Source organism: Rissa tridactyla, chromosome 7 (assembly GCF_028500815.1).
Source record: "Rissa tridactyla isolate bRisTri1 chromosome 7, bRisTri1.patW.cur.20221130, whole genome shotgun sequence".
NCBI lineage: Eukaryota > Metazoa > Chordata > Aves > Charadriiformes > Laridae > Rissa > Rissa tridactyla.
In genome coordinates, this window is record NC_071472.1 from 50,551,004 (window position 1) to 50,568,684 (window position 17,681).

A 17,681-nucleotide genomic window follows, 5' to 3' on the forward strand; every position below is an offset into this window, starting at 1 on the left:
GCAGTCACATTTCTAGATTTGTCATTCCTGCTGGAGAAAGAAATGGGGAGAAACATATACGAGATGACTAACTGATGTCTGCATCCAGGCAGCTCAGGCTGCTGTATATGAAATGAGCTCAGCGGTGTCCTTTCTACTAGAATATAAAGAAGTGACACGAGATAGGGCCAGCACTCAATTTAAAACTTAATTTCTTACTCATTGTTCTGCAAGTGTTTTAGCTCTTCTGTGCAGGCTGTAATCGGGTTATGACATTATTGGAACTGGACATTTTTCTTCCAGTGCTTTGTCTCAAAGTAGTTAACAGAGAAACAATTCCCTTTCTCCTTAGAGATTTGTTATTGCTTTGGGTTTTGTTTTGGTTCGCTTTGGTTTGTGGTTTTTCTTCCTAATGATTAAGCAAATTAATTTTCCTGCTGCGATACTCCAGTATTTCACAGGAAAATGTAAAGCTCTGTTCTGCCCAGCTTGGCTTTGCTCACATTTGACTGTTTTGCTGAGTACCTCCTAAAGCATTAAGCTTTTTGCATCGCCGAGGCTTCTGCTATTGATTCCAAGGAGAACGAGAGGAAAGCCACGGTAGGTATTCGTTTGGGCCTGATTCTGCAAAGGGCTGAGCATCCCTACAGCTCTCCTTGCAGCACCATGCCCATGAGGTGACGCTTGCTGTTCAAAGAAATATATTTTGGTGCACGCAAAAGCTGTTGATTTTTAACAGTTTTCTAAATTCATCTTCTGTTTGTACAGCTTGGCTCGGAAGTCTGTTATTTTGGGTTTTCTAAATATTTAGAAACATTTCTCAGTGTTTATTAAATCTTCCCTTTAAAAGTCCGAGTTCTGAAGCCTGCCCCACACTGAGCAGTCCCGCGCTGAGTGGGGTGCAGGCGACTAGGAGGCTACAGGATTTTTCCATCTCTGTTCCCATAATTACCCTCTTATTCCTTTTGCATGGTATTTTTTGTAAGATACGACTTAGGGCAAGCATATCTCTCTTAGTAAGTCTAAGAGCCCTCATCTCCCAGCATTTGAACCAGGACTGGTATTTTTACAGCTGTTTTGTGAGCCAAAACTCATTGCAGCTGCTGAGGTGGTGGCAGAATAAAGACAAGACAGTTCCTTTCCCTCCTCCCCAGCCCCAGAGAGCCTTTCGGTATTTTGCTGATTTTTACAGGAGCAATTTTAGGTGTGTGCAGCGCTGGCCGGCGCTTGCTCCTCAAGCCTGGCTTGGTTGGGGGAAGGCAGGAGGCTGGGCTCCGCTCTGCTGCTGCTGCCTTTGTGCCCCTCGGTCTCTGCTCCAGCTTTGCCGTCCGAGCACCGGGGAGGTCAGCGCGCCCTGAAATCCCCGTACAGCCTTAGGTGACTCCTGTCACCCTCACGTTAAGGACAAGCTGCAGCTCGGGTCACGGCGCAGGGCGCGCCGTGGGCTCAGTGGCAGAAGGTGCGTGGCCACCCGGACCACGTGCCACCACCCCAGGGTCTGTGAGGCTGACGCGGTGCTCCTGTCTCTGCTCACCCCCGTAGTGCGGATCTCCCGCGCCTACCGGCATTAACTCTTTGAAAGTTTGAGCCTTCCTTTATCTTAAAATAACGCACGGCCAACTTGACGGCTCCCCTTCCTGCCCACACAGAGCTTTAGCATCACGCTGGTGCCAAGGGCATCTGCCGTCCCCTGGGTTGTGAAAGGGCCATGGCCCAAGTCATCGCAGAGCTCTCCCAGATGGTGCGTTGCCCTCACCGGGGGAGGCGGGAGAGGGGGCTGTAGGATGGAAACCCATTTATGCAATAAATTGTTAAGCAGTTGAACTGTTAAATGAACACTTCTGATTAGAGAGAGGGACGATGAAGTATGAGTCACCAAACAGCAAAATGCACATTAACACAGGAAAAACCCCAGCAATAAACAGAAGGTCAAAAGCTAAAACAATTAAAATGTTCCAGTGCGAGCCAACCCTCTGGCCCTGCAGCTTCCAGCCCTCTCAGCCGCGGAGGCCCCGCTTCCACCACGGGATCTGCTCCTCACGCTTCGGCATCAGGAGCCACAAGTCCTTCGAGGGACTCCCAAAGTGCCACCACCGCCAGCCCCAAGGGTCTTCTCCCACCCGTTCGGATGCCGTATCATTTCCTATCATCGTACCGTAGTCTGCAGCCCTGCCATCATCTCATCGCTCCCGTGCGTTTCTCTAACAGAATATCAGATAAATAGTAACCTGATTTTTCCGATAATCTAGCCATGCTATCCGTGCTGGAGTCCAAGAATATCAGGGCTCGGGGCCGTATCCTTGCTTAACAGCGATGTTGTTCGCTATCTGATGCTCGTGGCATGTCTAGTGGAGATGGTCAGGCAGAAAGCGGGATGGGGGGAGAGAGGGCAAGGGGAAAAGGAGAAGAAAACAACCCACAGGGAGTTCTGGCTGGGGAAGGATCTCCCTGGTGGATGGGGAAGGAGACTCCCTGGAGTGTGTCCCCTGGGACCGGGTCTGGTGGCTGTCCCTGGAGGAAGCAGCATTGTGGCCGGGTCCACGGCAATGCTGGGAATGGTTAGTTCTCTTTGAGGTATATATTCTGATTTGTGGTATGAAAAGATTAGCTTTCCTTCCATTCCTAGCCTGCTGTCTCCCCGCCATGGATAATATATAAAACAGTAGACTTTTATTCATTAACATTTATGGGAAAATGTTAATATTAAACTGTAAGTGAAAAGCCCTATCTTATTGAATTCTTCTGCTGTGTTATTGGGAGCCTAATTACATTTTGCATTTAAATAAAAACCAGATGACGTTCAGGACGGTCAGGCAAGCATTCTGTAAGTGAGAATTTATCTTGCGATCTGGGTAAACAATGTCTCATCATTTAACAGTTATTATAAATAATGGGTTTTTAAGCACTTTGCTGGGAGTTCATATTGGCTCCACGCGGGTTGCACTAAGGGAGAGAGAATTTCAGTGACATCTTCCAGGCATCCGGTGAGGAGGAATCATATCCTGAGCTCACTTCTCAAGCTGCAGCGGTTTTCATTCTCCTCTGTTTATTATTGCTCAATATTGTGTGCACAGTCGGCTGACAAAAAAAAGAAAAAAAAAAAAAACAACCTAAGAGTAAGAAAAGTGACAAATCGGTTGGAGAAACCATCTATGCTGCTGCTCCGTCAGAAGCAGAGGGTGTTCGGGAGCTCTGTGGAGGCTCACACAAGTGGTTGAAACCTCCAAAGGTTTCAAGTCTTTCTGTAAAAACGAGCTGCGTAAAAGTCGCGTCTTCACAAAGAATGAAAAAGGTGCTGAGGCAACACGTAAAGACAAAAAGATAAGAGACTGGCCGCTTTTTTCCGTGTTTCTGTTGGTGCCCTCTTACATTACATCACTGCTAATTACATGCTTGGTAATGCGTGAGTAAAACTTCTAAAAAATGTAAATAGCTTTTTTCCCCACTTCGGTTGTTTATATTCTGCGCTTCGTTCTTGTCGCTTCAGACGAGGTGGCGGTGCTTTTGTTGCTCACTGGCTTTTAGTCTTTGCTCCGTGTTCCTCGGGCATCAGCCAGAGCCTCTGAGATTTCTCCAAGGTGTTTCCCATCCCAGGCAGGGAGCAGCTTCCCCGCGGGCTGTCCCGCAGCCCGGGGAGGGAGGAATTCCTTTGCCGTGCAGACAGAAATAGCTGCTAAGGGGATGAATTTTTTAAGGAACCATTCTCTCTCTCGTGAAAAGATAGAGAATTTGGGAGTGCCTGATGCTGGCTGGTGGCGTGTCACCTCCTGACACGCCAGGAAACCACCCTCCCTGTAAAAGGGCTGTTCCAGGACGTAAACTGTTTACTGCCTTTTCCTATGGGAGGCATTTTATCCCATTTTCCAAGAAGACCCCCGCAGCGAAAATACCATCTTTTTTTTATTTATTTATTTTTGGTATTTATTTGTTATTTCCTTGGTCAGTGACTTTTCTCAGTATCTGCCCAACGCATGAACTCTGTGTTTACATCAAAAGCTGATGGTGTTGTGAAAGACAAAGGGTCAGTATCACTTCTCCGACTGTTTCCAAAGCCGTTTTTCTGGGAAGGCCGCAGGCAGGAAGGTGCCGGCAGGGCCAGCAGCCGGGACCTGCCCCATTCCCTCCGCTCTGGCTCGGTGGCATGGCACAGGAGCGAGGAGACGGGGATGGCGAGCGCCTGCAGAACCGGGTCGAGGTGAGCAGGTTGGAGATGGTGGTGGTTCCCTAATCGGCTACAGACAGCAGCGTGCCAGGGGACCCCGAAGCAGTGCCGTGCGGAGGGATGCTCGCGTGTGTTGCTACTCTCATTTTCTCCTAGGGCAGAGCAACAGCATTCCCATGGACGGCATCTCCCGTCTGTTCCCAGGATCACCACGCACATGCCTCGCTGAGCAGCTGTTCCCATCACTGAGGCCAGGCTGTCAGGTGGAAATGACGTTTGGAGACGTTAATCAAAAGACAAATTAACCTAGCAGCCTTCCTCCCTCATCTGCAGCCACGGAGGTAGCAGTGGGTAAATGACTCGTATGGGGACAGATCCCTAACCTGAAATCCAGGCGTGATTTTTTGCCTTTACTCAGGGCTACTTTTATCCCCACCCTTTAAAAAAAGATCTTTGGATGATATTGTGCCAGTATTGTGCCATTTCTTTGGTTTATCTTTTGGAAATGTGGCCTGTCGCCCACCAAATGTGAGTGGGAAGCCTGCAAAAGAAGACAACACGAAGAGCAGGTAGTTCTATTAACTCCGCTGCCAGATGCCCAAGTACAAGGCAGAATCTGCACAGATTGAGATGATTTAAATTGCCTTTTATGTGGGATGTGGCCAGAGGAATGCCTTGGTTTGCCATTAGGTCTTTTAGATTTCACACAAGAGTTATCCTCCACCACGCGCTCGTCCACAGGCTGCAGCTCATTCACACGTTTGACAGTGCTTGTAAGAGCGTAACTAAAAAGGCAAAGTATGTTAGAATCAATACTTGGAATAGTTTTTAAAATATGAATTTTAACAAGTGAAAACGTCCAGTTGAGTATTTTTCAGCTGCCTTCTGGTTTCATGAGAACGAAAGTAAAGTGCTGTGCTGAACTCCATTAACAAAGGGCCGAATTAAGCTTCGGATGTCATTTTTATCAAGGCCCTTTCATATTTATGTCTGACATCAGAATTTGGAGCTATATAAATAAGACAGAGTGTATTAAGAGCCTCAAGCAATCCTGCAAGAGAGCGAGCCCACAAGGTTGGCCTGTTGTTTTTCCAGGCTCGGTTAATACTCAGTCGAGGTAGAGACGTGATTTTAAGAGTCCTACTGCGAGCTTTGAGTGCTTTGTAAAATTAGGTCTGTGTTTAGAAAATTGGTCTGCTTGAAGCAGCGATGTCAACGTAATCTTTGAAATAATTGCCTCAATAGACGCAGTAAGTTGCGTTTGGAACTGGGATTATTTGGATGGGTTTGGAGTTCCTCAGCGACACTAAAACCCGGGCTGGGGAAATGAAAGGAGGAGACCTCTGCTCCTTAGATCTCCACCTGAGCTTTTCAGATCCGAGAGCCTTGAACCATTTAGATGAGCAGACAAGGCTGCGTCTGCGGTGACATCATTTTGTGAGCTTCAACAAAACTCTTCTGATTTGGACCAGCTGAGCATCTGTTCCCCCAAAACTTTTAACTTTTCCTTTGAATCAAACCCAAATTCCAGTCCGGTCTAGCTTCCTCCTCGGCATCAATCTGCACCCGAGAGACAGCCCAGAGCCTCTCAGTAGCTTTCCTCGCTTGCCCGAAAAGGCCACTTCGTGTCAGAAGTCCTAGAAGTTGTGCCAGAATTACTTTGCTTTGTAATATTATACTTTTAAAATGAACTCGGCAATATGTTTGTGTCAGAAGCACATAATGCACATATGCGGGGTGCACCCAGAGGCCCAGAGCACAGAAGTTGTCCTCCTCCAGGGCTGCCTTGTCTTCCTAACGGAGGGTTATTAAGGAGGCCCAAGAACCAAGGTAGCACCACAAGAGGGGAAAAAAATAGGTCTTGGCGGCGTGAGAGAAACTGCTGAGATTTGGCGGGCTCAGGCATGTCTGAAATCCCCCAGTCAGCGTATCGGCGAGGGGCTGCCCAGACCCTGAAGGAATTGCTGGTTTTGTATTTTTGACCTTTTTCCTTACCCAGCATTTTTGCTGGGACTGTCGGGCTGAGCCCGGGGCAGGAGGAGGGACCCCCAGCCCTCCCCGAGCACGCCGGGTCATCGCCCTGGTGCGCGGTGGCTTTGCTGCAGCCACCTTTGAGACAGGGCCCCCTCCCCACCATCTCCAGTGGCTCCAGCTCTGGTGGGAAGGGGGATGCTTAGATCCATGCGTTGGGTCCAAACCCGCTCAGGACAGAAGTGTGATGGGTTCAGGAATAGGAGCATCACCTCCAAAGCTTCTGAGCAAGATCCAAAGGGTCTGGAGGGTGTAGGACACGGAGCTGGTAGGTGTCGTGAACACGCAGATGACATTGAATTTGTGTTTTCCTTTGTGGAGTCGGAGGCTGACAGAGGGGTCACTGTTGAGCAATCCAAGGCACTCCCATAACCCTGGGAATGAGAGACCAAACCCAGGAATTTTAATACAGTGTTTTCTCTGCAAATGCTTTTGGTCTGATATACACAGATGTGCTGCTTGCGTAACTGAAGATACAAGATAATTCTGCCTAAATACGTTGAAAAACTTGTGTACGCCCTGGTTTGCACAGGAAAGCATATCTTACATATAAGGTGCGTTATTATAGGATTTATAATAGCAACAGACTGAAACTTTCAAGATGGGGTAGGAGGGAATTCCTTTAAACCTAAACAACCATATCTGCAGATTCATTTTAAAAACTCTTTGAGAAATCTTAGACAAGGAGTCGTAGGCTTCCATGATGTGGATGGGCTACAGAAATTGTTTTCTGTAAGCATTGGACTGTTCTAGCTTTTGAAATTTCACATACTGACTAAAATCAGAGCTCATCCTTCTGAAGTGCCATTTATGTAGGAAAACATCCTAAACCTCTTTACAAAAATATACAGCTCTAGGAAACTTGAGATTATTTTTTAAAAGCACTGCAGTCATTGTGAAAGTGCCTATTATGAAGAATATTCTCCCTCTAAATGCTAGTCCTTTATCTCGTGCACTTTTAACCTTCCATAAAATGCTCAGAGTCAAGCCTGGCAAGATGCCAAAGTCTTGGGCCTTCTACTCCATGGACTCGAGTCATGTGCAGCTTTTTGGGTTCTCTTTTTAGAGGAAAAAAACAAGCTGCTTGCTTTTTTTTTTTCTTTTGGTAGGCAAAATTCTTTAGAAGTTCATGCATGAAAATGTTTTGTCCGTATCTCAACAATCTCTTCGTGCCTGAAGTAAACCCAGCCATTTATGTAAGTTCCGATGTCCTCCCCATTTCGTAAGTGTTAGTTGTTTGGCGTCTTCGCCTTGAAATAAGGCACCAGAAATGAACTGTGCGGTCTCAGGGGGGCTCTGATGTTCAGAAGGCTCAGTCTTCGTTCCCCTGGTTATCTCCTGCCTCCTCTACCTCCTCATCTCCTTGCTAGATCCTGCCACCTTTTTTCCAACGTGCCAGGTTTCATCTCCAAGTGCATGGCGTTAACCAACTCTACGTGGATTCAGCATTAGAGTTATTGTAAGGTAGTTTGACAGTAACTAATATTTTACATAGGCCACTGAATTCTGATTTCAGAGAAGTTGTTCCGGCAGCGTTCGCCAGTCTTTTTTACCTTGCAAATTTAATGTAGGTGCTATTTGCGGTGTCTCAGCATCTTTCAGGTTGCAGCAGGATGAAAGGGTTTTTAATAGGGGAATTGATTTGGAATGTTCAAATGCCGGAGTGTTACATTTCCTCTTTTGAATGGAGTTTAAAATCTCTTTTCTTGAACTGCTGGTTTAAAAAAAAAAAAAAAAGGGAAAAAGAAACATTTCTTAGGAGCAGGTCTATTAGGGCCACCCAGAGCATCACAGGAGATGAGTCCCTGCAGCTGCGGGAGAACTGGTTTAATTGATTTTTAAACGTTATCATAATCATACAAACTTGTAAACATTATAGTAATATATAAAGCTGGGAACCAATTTTCCGTCTGTGCTCCCTTTGGGAAGGAGCAATGTAAAAATACATTTGCCCTGAAATTTCTTTTCAGCCACCTCAAGTGAAAAGGAGCTCGGAAAATTAAGAGCTTTAATGAGTACTTGGTGCTTTCATTTCGCTACAGTTTAATATTAGTGATTTTTGCTTATCTGAATACCCAAAAGCGGGGTGTCCCTGGGGGTGCCCCCCTGCCCTGGCCGGCGGCAGGTCCCTGCGCGGGGCTGGAGCCAACTCCGCAGGTCCTCGCCTCCGAGCAGCCGCTGAGGGCGGTGGAGATGGATTATAATTAGAGCTCCCTCGTTAGCATAATTGCATTTCGTCAAAAAGAAAAAAAAAAAAGGGGAATACCCAAGAAAAACCTACAACCGCAGTAATGCAATTCCCAAGCCTTTGTGTCAGGGGCGGTGTTTCTGTGTCCCGCTTCGGTTGACAACTTCGCACCAACTTCCGAGCCCTTTTCTGCCCCGCGCTGCGGCATGCCCAGCCCCAGCAGCGGCAGCGGCTCCCGTGGGGACCGGGTTGTGATGTCCATAGTAAAATGGTCGTGCAGAAATAGAGCCAAAAAGTGTCCAGCTGAGTTTGGGATGTTGTCTAAACACTGCAGGATGGAGAGTGTGCGTGTCGGCATAGAGGGGAGCGGAAGCCGCATGTCGGGGGCCGGTGCGAGCTCCTCCGTGGGAGCACATCCCGCTCCCTTCGGCGGCAATCAGTAAAATAAAAATGTTTAACTAATCCATTCACTGGGGAGCGTTGTGTAAATTACAAACAGTTTAAGAGATCCTCAAGACTTCCATTGTGTTAATACAAATTGCCTTTTAGTGTTCGCTTTATATGGGATCCTTTTGAATGAGAATCCAGATGGCAGAAGCTACATAATTATTATTCATTACAGTTAATAAGTAACACTCGGAAGCCCCAGTCAGCTCTGCGAGTTCCCCGTGATGGGCATTGTGCAGATATAAGGGTAAAAAAACACTCCTCGCTGCAGAATATTTTAGGATTTCGGTTAAAGACGAGGAGGTGTGAAGGGCCCTTAGGTTTGTCCGCCTGGGAGCGCAGAGCGGGCTGTCATTCCGAGAGCTCTGTCTGCAGGGAGTCGCCTCGCTTCTCCTCCGAAGAAAGGGAATCATCTTTGATTTTAAAACGAAACTCTAATTTTGGCCTTTGGGCTGTTCGCTCAAAAACTGCTGGTGGCCGCGGAGAGGTGGGTTTTGTAAGCAGCACCTTGTTTCTCTCGCCCGCCGCTGGAGAACGCCCGCCTGGCATCCTGGTTCCGGGGAAGGGGCCGAGTACGTTCCCGCGCCCGCAGCCCCCTGGGCGCCCAGCGGAGCCCAAAAAGTTCCCCGAAACAATCGCCGTGAATGACAGAAATGAAATCGAGGAGATTCAAGCCCTGCTGGCCATTACCCCGCTTCCTGCATTCCTACTTGTTAATTGTCTAATTCCTAACGAGTCTTCAGGCGTCTGATGGACTTTCTGATGCGTGCTCACTCCGACGCTTCCTTCCCTCCCCTCCCCGGCCTCATCCCTCGCCGGAGACCTTGTTCCTTTAAAAATGCCATCCTTAAAAATCAGAAATACTCAGCCCAGCAAAAGGAAAAGGGAACTTGACATTAGTTGAGCTTGAAAGGCTTGGTGCTGTGAAAAGTGACTGACGTGTGAAAAGAGGCTACAATTAGTTCTTTCCCCGAGCACTCTCCCATTCAGTCCAGGGTCACTCCTTCAGCGAGCTGCGGCTTTGAGGGTAATGTGTTGTGACAGTTTGAGATGATGAAGAATAATTCTTGTATTCAGAGTTGCTGCCGCTTCCCCGCTGCCCTGACACATCAGGCTGCTGTCATTGTATCATTTATCCCGGCTGCGGCTCCGCTGGGCTGCGCGGGAGCCCGGGCGGCCCTCGGTAGGTAAGAGGAAAGGGTCAGCTCTTCCAGCAAATGATTTCGGGAGGATATTTTGAAACTGTGCTTAACAGGGGAAAGCAAACAGAGAGAAAGGAAAAACCATTAGGAGAAATAATGCGCTGGAGATGAGATTTTTTTGAGTAGACATAAAGGAGATACCACGGCTTCAAGTGGACCACTACAGAGAGAGCACGAATAAGAAAGGCAGCATAATTTATGAGTGTTCCGGGCAAAAGAGGGCTATATAGATTTTCTTCAGGCATTGAATTAATGCGCCATATAAAACGGTTTCACATTTAAGCTTGGCAGGGCTTTGTACCTTTCTAGATTTGATGGGGTCCTTCGACAGTTCCTGGAGCTTTCTGGAACCGAGGGTGCAGCCACCTCGCTGGAGGGGGGATGGCACTGCTCCCCGGGGCATGAGGACCCCGGGCTGTCCCAAGAGCAGCTCCTCCTCCTCCTCTTCCTCCCTTCGCCTTGGCAGCCGGCTCGGGGACGACGGAGCGTGGCTCGGGCGGCAGAAGAAGGGACAGGGCCGCCAGGCTGCAGCATGGCGTTTGGGAATATTAGCAGGAAGGAGCGTTTTGGTGGGAGGTTTCGTGTTCCGTTTCTCATGCGGAGCCACGGGGAGGCAGCGCGGGTGCCGGCCTGCGGGCAGCCCCGCGGGAAGCCATGCCAAGCAGAGAGCAGCCAGCACTTGCTTTGCCGCACCTTGAATGCCCTATTGCTCTCCGAGCAGCTCCGGGGGCTGCAGGGCCATGGGAGGGGGACGGCCACCCCCCGGGGTGGGCTGGGGACCCCCACTGGCTGTGCCACCGTCCCCCCTGCTCTCGACGGCCACAGTCCCCACACCAGCAGCCGCGAGGATTTTTACTGCTGCTGCCTTTACCGCGGCGGAAAGCGCGAGTGCCCTGAAAATCCCTATTATTCTGGGACCCTGGGTGATGCCAGCGGTGCCCATTACTGTTACTGTCAAAAGCGCAGGCAAGGCTGTTCCCGGCTCCCCTGAAGTGACTTTCTCCTCATGACTTCAGCAGATGTTCCTGCTCCTTCGTCTTTTTTCCTGTCTTTTTTTCTTCTTTTTTATTTTTTTTTAGGGCAGGCAGGACTTTGTGAGCCGTTTCCTCCGGGGACATGGGCAGGTTTTAGTATTTACGTTTCCAGTATTAGCATTTATTTGTATTTGTGTTTGTTTTTCACGGGCTTTTGAAAGCCTCAGGGAGCCATTTATGGGGCCAAAATAATGCAAGTGCTGGTCTTCTCACAGTATTTCATTTCCTTGATGGTGGAAATGCTACGAGAAGAGCAGGTCTCATGTTATTTTGACCCCATAAATAGCTCCCAGAGGCCCCTTTCTTCCTTCTCCCACCCACTCCCCCCCAAATCAAATATTTAGGTTTCTGCAAAGCCTGACTTCTCAACCCTGGTTATCTTGCTTCAGCAGAAGCAAATTGCAGTTATTACAAAATAGCCAAAGAGTCTATAAGGCCGAATGGGTTTTATATGATGCACAATTTGTTGGCTACTGTACAAGTTCATTAAAGTGTATCATAAGAGGTTGTTTTACTGGTACATTTAAGGAAGTTAATACATCTCGACAGTATATGCATGGGGGAATGCAGATACAATAACCCTCAGACATGCTGGGGCCAAGTCCATTCCTGGCGTAACTCCACTGAAGTAAACGAAGTCTCTCTCGCCAGGCAGCCCCATCCTGAGCCTTCATCCCGCGCCGCCAACGCTGCTCCGGGCTCTCCCGCCGCTCGCCCCAGTCTTTCCCTGGGGCGGGGGGAATCCCGCTTTTTCCTTGTATTTGGTGTTTTTCAGTGAGTGTGTTCCCAGCACAGAGGGCGCCGGTGGTCTGACCGGTTGTGTGACACATCTTACTTAGATCTGGGGAATATTTCGCCTCCTTTCAGCCGTTCCGCAGGGCTCGGCTTCTCCATCCCGGGGCAGAGGGAGGGCAGCGCTGCCCACACTGCGCGTCTACAGGGACCTGCCTCTTCTTATACCCTACAGCCCCACCATGCCACGGCGGCCTCTTCTGCGCTTGTCAGGTCCGTCCAGGCATCGTGTCTCTCAGAAACCGGCGCCCAGTTTTTTACCCCATAATGGGAAGGGTGTCCCCATGTTGTGGAGCCGTTCACCGTTCTTGTCTGATTTTCCCATGGGAATGGCATCAATGTCCCTGTGCACTTGCCTCTGGTCTGCTGGAAGGTCTGGGGGAAAGAATAATAGTTTGCATTGGACTTTTTTATTGCTATTATCTTTTTTGTTAATGAAACAGCTGAAAAAAATGGACTGATGCTGGGGGAGCGTAGGAAAACGGGCTGACTGTGGTCCTAAGGGTCGTACATGAAGTGCAGGTAGTCCCTGGTGACCATGTAATGTCTAATTGCACGTCTCGCGTGACCCAGCTGTGCACAAGAGCCGGGCTGGGCGAGGGCAAGAGCCCAATTTCCTGAGCACAGCGGTGCTTTCTGCTGCGGCGGTCGGGAGTTTTACAATGCTTTCTTAGGTATCGAAATACATTGCTCGTCTGCCTGGCTGTGTAATTAGTTCCAGAGCGAGCGGGTTCGCAATGCGGGGCTGTTTGAGAGCGCCCGGGCTCGTTTGCCCGGGGGAATGTGCGCGTTTACCATCTGCGGCACTTGGGACGGCAGCTCGGATGCGGGAGCTGCCCCAGTTTTTAGCCTGACCCCCTCCGAACCCAAAGTGGGCTCTGCACAGGCTGGAGGGCTGGAAAACTTCCCCTCTGGTTCCTCTTGAGGTTTTCTATCTCTTTTATCCTCTCTTTTGTCCCCGCTGTGTTGCGAATTGAAGGGGTTTACGTGCCGGACACAGCAAGGGGAGTGAGCCGTGGCCGTGCGGCACAGCCGGGACGGGTCCCCAGCCAGGCCCTGCGCCCACCGCTGGGTCTCCCTGGTTTTTTGTCCCTGCTTTTTCCCTGGCTGGCATCAGCCTCTGCAGTGCCACCCCCTGGCAGTCCCCCGCAGAGGTGACAAGTGCTGCCGGCTGCGGAAATCCCGCAGCCCCCGGAAAGCCACCCCGCGAGCCCCAGTTCCCCAAAATCCCACCCCGGCAGGCCGTGCGGTGCCACACGTGTCGCGGAAGGACGGGCAGGACGCGGCGTGGCCAAGGGCAGGCGGGAGCTGGCAGGCCAGCGCTTGTCCCCGAGGGGCAGAAACGGCCACGCAGGAGCCACCGGCCGCAGGGACACAAAGGCTCCCTCGCTCTCCTTTGGCTGCGGTTACTGAAAGCGCAGCATTGCTTGAAGATCAATTACAGCTTAAAAAGAGAGAGTGAGCAAAGTAGCCCCGTGGGGAGTTCAGTAGCCCCGTGAGGCATTCAGTAGCCCCGTGAGGCATTCAGCAGCCCTGTGAAGAGTTTAGTAGCCCCGTAAAGCATTCAGTAGCCCTGTGAGGAGTTCAGCAGCCCCGCGAGGTGTTCAGCAGCCCCATGAGGCGTTCAGTAGCCCCGTGAGGTGTTCAGCAGCCCCATGAGGAAGTTTAGTAGCCCGCCCCCTGTTCGGGGAGCCCCAGCCTGCCCAGCACGGGCGATGGCTGCCCCGCGCCCCAGAGCTGTGACGTGGGACGTTTAACCGAAGCCAGCTGTGTGCGGAGGGAGATAAAAGCCCCAAATCAGACAGGATAAGCACAGCATTAGTGTGGGATACGCCACTCATTTCTGATTTAAATTGCTGTTTTTACTTCCTGAACTCAGGGGAGAGTAAGGATGTGAGGAAAATGAAGAGGTTTAGACATGGACATTCCTTCACCAAATACTGGCAAGAAATTGTGATTAATACAGCTGAGGTCATTATTATCACTGCTTATAGGGTGACTGGTTTCCTGCTGATGTGTTTTTCGTGTGTCCTGGGCAGATTATCTCCATCCCAAGTTACCTCCACCATCAAGGATTAAGTCCCTGAGCCCTCCTTTGCCGGGGGTACGCTCGCCCGCTGCTGTCCCTGCCGTGCCCACGTAGCGACCGGGAGCTGTACAGTGTCGCGGGACGCTGTTTTTACCGAATTTTAGGATGCAGCTTCAGCAAAGAACTGACTTTCTGCTTTTGCCGTGGGCTTTACCTATAGATACGTCTTTATCTCCAAGTCCTCTTGTGGCAAAAGGAGCATCATGGTGTTGAGAAAAGGTTAAATATCCCGGTGTTTGACTGAGGTGTGCAAAGACCAGAGGTGCAGTAATATTTAGCAGAGAGCAAAGCGGGCACCGCTCCTCCAGCTCCTGCGATTGTGGCTTCTTTCCCCCCAATCCGAGCAAAACTCCGGCTGCAGGATGGGAAAAGCTGCCTGTCTGCTCCGGGGGTTTGCCTCCCGTGCCTTACACGCATGACACCGCGGTGCGCAGCAAACAAGAGGGTTTTTCCTCTTTCCCCTTTGGCAGCCGAGGGAGTTTGCCCAAAGCTCCTGTCCCTGCCCCGTAGCCTGCGCAGAAGCAGCCGACAGAAGTCACACTCGGGGCTGCGCGTCGCAACTCGCCAGAATATTTCTTGCGGCCTGTCACCGCGCGTCTGGCAGAGGATTCCTGCTATGGACGTGGGGCTCTGCCTAATCTCAGGGCTGCGTGCCGGCGCTGAGTGCTGGCCGGGGCGATGCTGCCCAGCCGCGCTGCTGCACGCTGCCGCCGAGTCAACTGCTGGGTTCAAGTGGCTCGCCGAGAGGCCACGGTTAGAAACGATGCTCTGCACACACAAAAATCCTCCTGTTTCGAGATTAGGGAGCAGTAAAGGCTTGGGGAGGTCAGCGAGGGGAGATGTCTGGATGCGTGTGACCAGGAGAGGAAGAGCCGTGGTCAGGCCTGCTTTCTCTTTTGCTTTGAGGCACAGCTCAGGCACGTAGGAAAGGGGATATTTTCTCTTTGGCTGGAAAAAGCAGAGTTATTTATGTCTGTTTGCGCAGGATAAAAGGTTGTGGAAAGTCCCTGGTATTCCCAAGGTGGAGAATCACAGTGGTTAGCTGGTACGCACCACCGGTAACCGGTGCTGCTACCGCTCCCCCTTCCCCGCCATCTCAGCAGTGAGCACCCCCACGATTGAATCCTGACATGTCGCGAGCCAGCAGCCTCCTCCCAGGAAAGGGGCCGCTCTGCCGGGCAGCATTTAACGTCTCGTCCAGCTCAGCTTCGGCTCAGCTGAGCTGTGAGCCCGGCAGAGAAGTAGGACCAGGAGCTGGGATGCCTCCAGAGTGATTCATCAAATCACCCCAGAAAAGATGGATGAGGAATAAATGCGGCTTTAGAGCAATGATACAATACACAGATTTGTCAATAGAGCGGCCATCTGATGGCACTCCGGGTTTCTCCGAAACACTAACCAGGACCTACTCTCTCTTCCCGTTGCAGAGCTTCAGCGAGAGGGAAGCATAGAGACGCTCAGTAACAGCTCCGGTTCCACCAGCGGCAGTATCCCGCGCAACTTCGACGGCTACCGATCGCCCCTCCCGACTAACGAAAACCAGCCCCTCAGCCTGTTCCCCACGGGATTCCCTTAAATTAGCCAAACATCCAAGGAGAGATCCAGACAGGGTAACGAGCCGCCTCTCCGCCTAAACAATCCCGATGTGTCTGTCACCTGCCAGTTGGCCGCTGCGCTGGATGGTTCTCGTTACCCTGATAAATATTGACGACTCTTAAACCTTCCTGAAACATACTCACAAAACCTTGACTTTGTGTTCCTGTGCAATATGAAGAGACTCCGTCTTCAATCCCGATAGCTCTGCGGCTTCCTTTTTCGCTGTGTTCAGGAAGAGCTTGGTTGAGGAGAACTATTTCTAAGCCATTTCTGGTCAAGCACATGGTTTCACAACCATTCTCTGCTTTTTCCTGTCGAGAGGTGAAGGGGATTCTCCGTAACTCAGAGGAGCTCTTGCTGTCTGCAAAAGTGCCGAGCATTAACGAATGAACTGGAGAGACTGGAAACTGGAGGACTTTCTGTGGACAGGGTTGATAATGTTATTCCTTCCTTGTTGCGTCTCCGTGCTGCCCTCCTTCCCCACTGATTCTCATCAATGCCAGGAGTATTACAAATGGAAATGTTTCTTTTTTTGTTCTTTGGAAGAATTATCTCTATTGCTCCGGTTTTCTTCTAGTCATGTATTTTAGAAATGTACTTAATTGACTAACTGCAGTCACAAATTTCTGATATTTCGTTATAAAACTTGTTCATTGGAACTCAGATATCTGTCCAGAAATGCATGTGTCATTGAATAAATCTAAGTTAAACAAGAAACTGCTGTAATGGCAATGTTCATGGAGCGTTACTGGGCTGGCTGCGGGCTTCGTCTATCTTCCTGGACCAGACTATGTGCGTATTCACTAACTTGAGGGCTTTAATTAAAGCCATCAGTGGATGTTATGCAGCCAGTAGAGCTTGTTTTTGCATCCCTGCTTTCTCATCCCCGTTTGCAAGGGCAGGATTTTCAAAAATGAGAGATTTAGAGGGTGTTGTTCCTTACACCTGCTTGGCGCCTCTGAAAATCAACCCCCGTCTCTGTTCGGGTGTCTAACCCCAGCGCCAGCTCCGTGCATTGGTCGGGGCCCTGCTGCTTCATCCCACTGGTTTCGGTTGGGCAAGGGCCCCAGTGGCCCCCACCTACCTCTGTTGTGCTATAGGGTCGCATATAAGAGGCTTTGCAGGACCCCTAGAGCAGCCTGAGCCCACAGACCCCACTGACCACGCACAGTCTGAACTAGCACCGCATAACTCTGCTGATAAAATAGTCACGGGCTCACACATCCTAACCACATGAATTCCTCTCTCTCGGCCAACTTGTGTCGAGAAGCAGAGAGCGAGATGGGACCGTCAGCTTGTGAAATTTCCTTCCCACTACTTGTTTTTAATAGAAGCCGTTTGAGTTATGGCAAGGAGAGGAAACTATCTAAACCCACAAATCTTTTTGCGCTCTTACAGCTTCAACCAGCCACACCGAGGGATGCAGAACCCACCACCCTCTTCCTAATCCATCCCCAAATACCAAATCCAGTCTTGGCCTTGGTTTTTTTTGTTGTTTTTAACTGTAACGCTGCAACTCAGATCAAGCTTTTTTTTCTCTCTCTCTTCAGGCTTGGAAACCACTAATAAAAACTGAGAGTCTGCAGCAATAATTTCAGTTTCTTGCTTGGTTTTCAGTCAGTCCTTTCTCAAGTGAAAAAAACTAACTTCCTTGGGATGAAATCAGAGAAGAATTCACTCGTAAGTACGTACTCGCAGCTCCGGCCCGCTGGCTAGATCTGCCGTAATGCTATGTTTCTTTTATGTCTGTAAAATAATGGCTTGAAGTAAGGGGCTGAGGGCAGGGCTGGCACTGCGGACAAATGGGACCGCAGGGTCAAGTCAGTCCACACCAGTCAGGATTTTTAACACAGTTCAAGCCAAGGTCAGCTCCAAAAGTTCAAACGAAATCCAGATTAACACATACAGAAGGGATTGTGTTGTCACCGTGATGCTTGTTTCCTTTCAGGCTTTCCAAAGAGCGGCCAGAAGGGACAAAGTTCTCGCAAAGGAAGGCGACCGCTTCTTCTCCCTCCTGCCCCGGCCAGTTTGGCTGCTGGTTCTTACTGAACACACAAAGTAGGATAGCGCATAACGCAGAGTGGTGTCATTGGAAATGTATTTGTTGTTGGCAGGCATTAAATCACTTTTTATAAGTGCTGCAATACGGCCATGTGGAAAT

The 17,681-nt window shown here is 49.9% G+C and overlaps 2 protein-coding genes across 11 annotated transcripts in view; one reads left to right on the forward strand and one right to left on the reverse strand.

The window, feature by feature from the left end:
- The window catches only part of BCAS3 (BCAS3 microtubule associated cell migration factor), a 364,218-nt gene extending 347,981 nt beyond the window's left edge, over positions 1-16,237 (forward strand). For 9 of the 10 annotated variants that reach the window (XM_054209092.1, XM_054209096.1, XM_054209097.1 and 6 more), the window contains one exon: positions 15,352-16,237. In XM_054209092.1, the coding sequence (XP_054065067.1) occupies positions 15,352-15,500 (149 nt within the window). In that variant the 3' untranslated portion in view covers positions 15,501-16,237. The remainder of the gene's footprint in view (positions 1-15,351) is intronic. The other variant, XM_054209085.1, reaches the window with a different exon arrangement.
- On the reverse strand, positions 2,001-11,241 carry LOC128912700 (uncharacterized). The gene is made up of 2 exons (XM_054209099.1): positions 10,311-11,241; positions 2,001-4,397 (listed from the first exon to the last, which is right to left on the reverse strand). The coding sequence occupies exons 1-2, from the start codon at positions 10,604-10,606 to the stop codon at positions 3,920-3,922; spliced, it is 774 nt and encodes a 257-aa protein (XP_054065074.1). The 5' UTR covers positions 10,607-11,241; the 3' UTR covers positions 2,001-3,919.
- Positions 16,238-17,681: the final 1,444 nt, after the last annotated feature.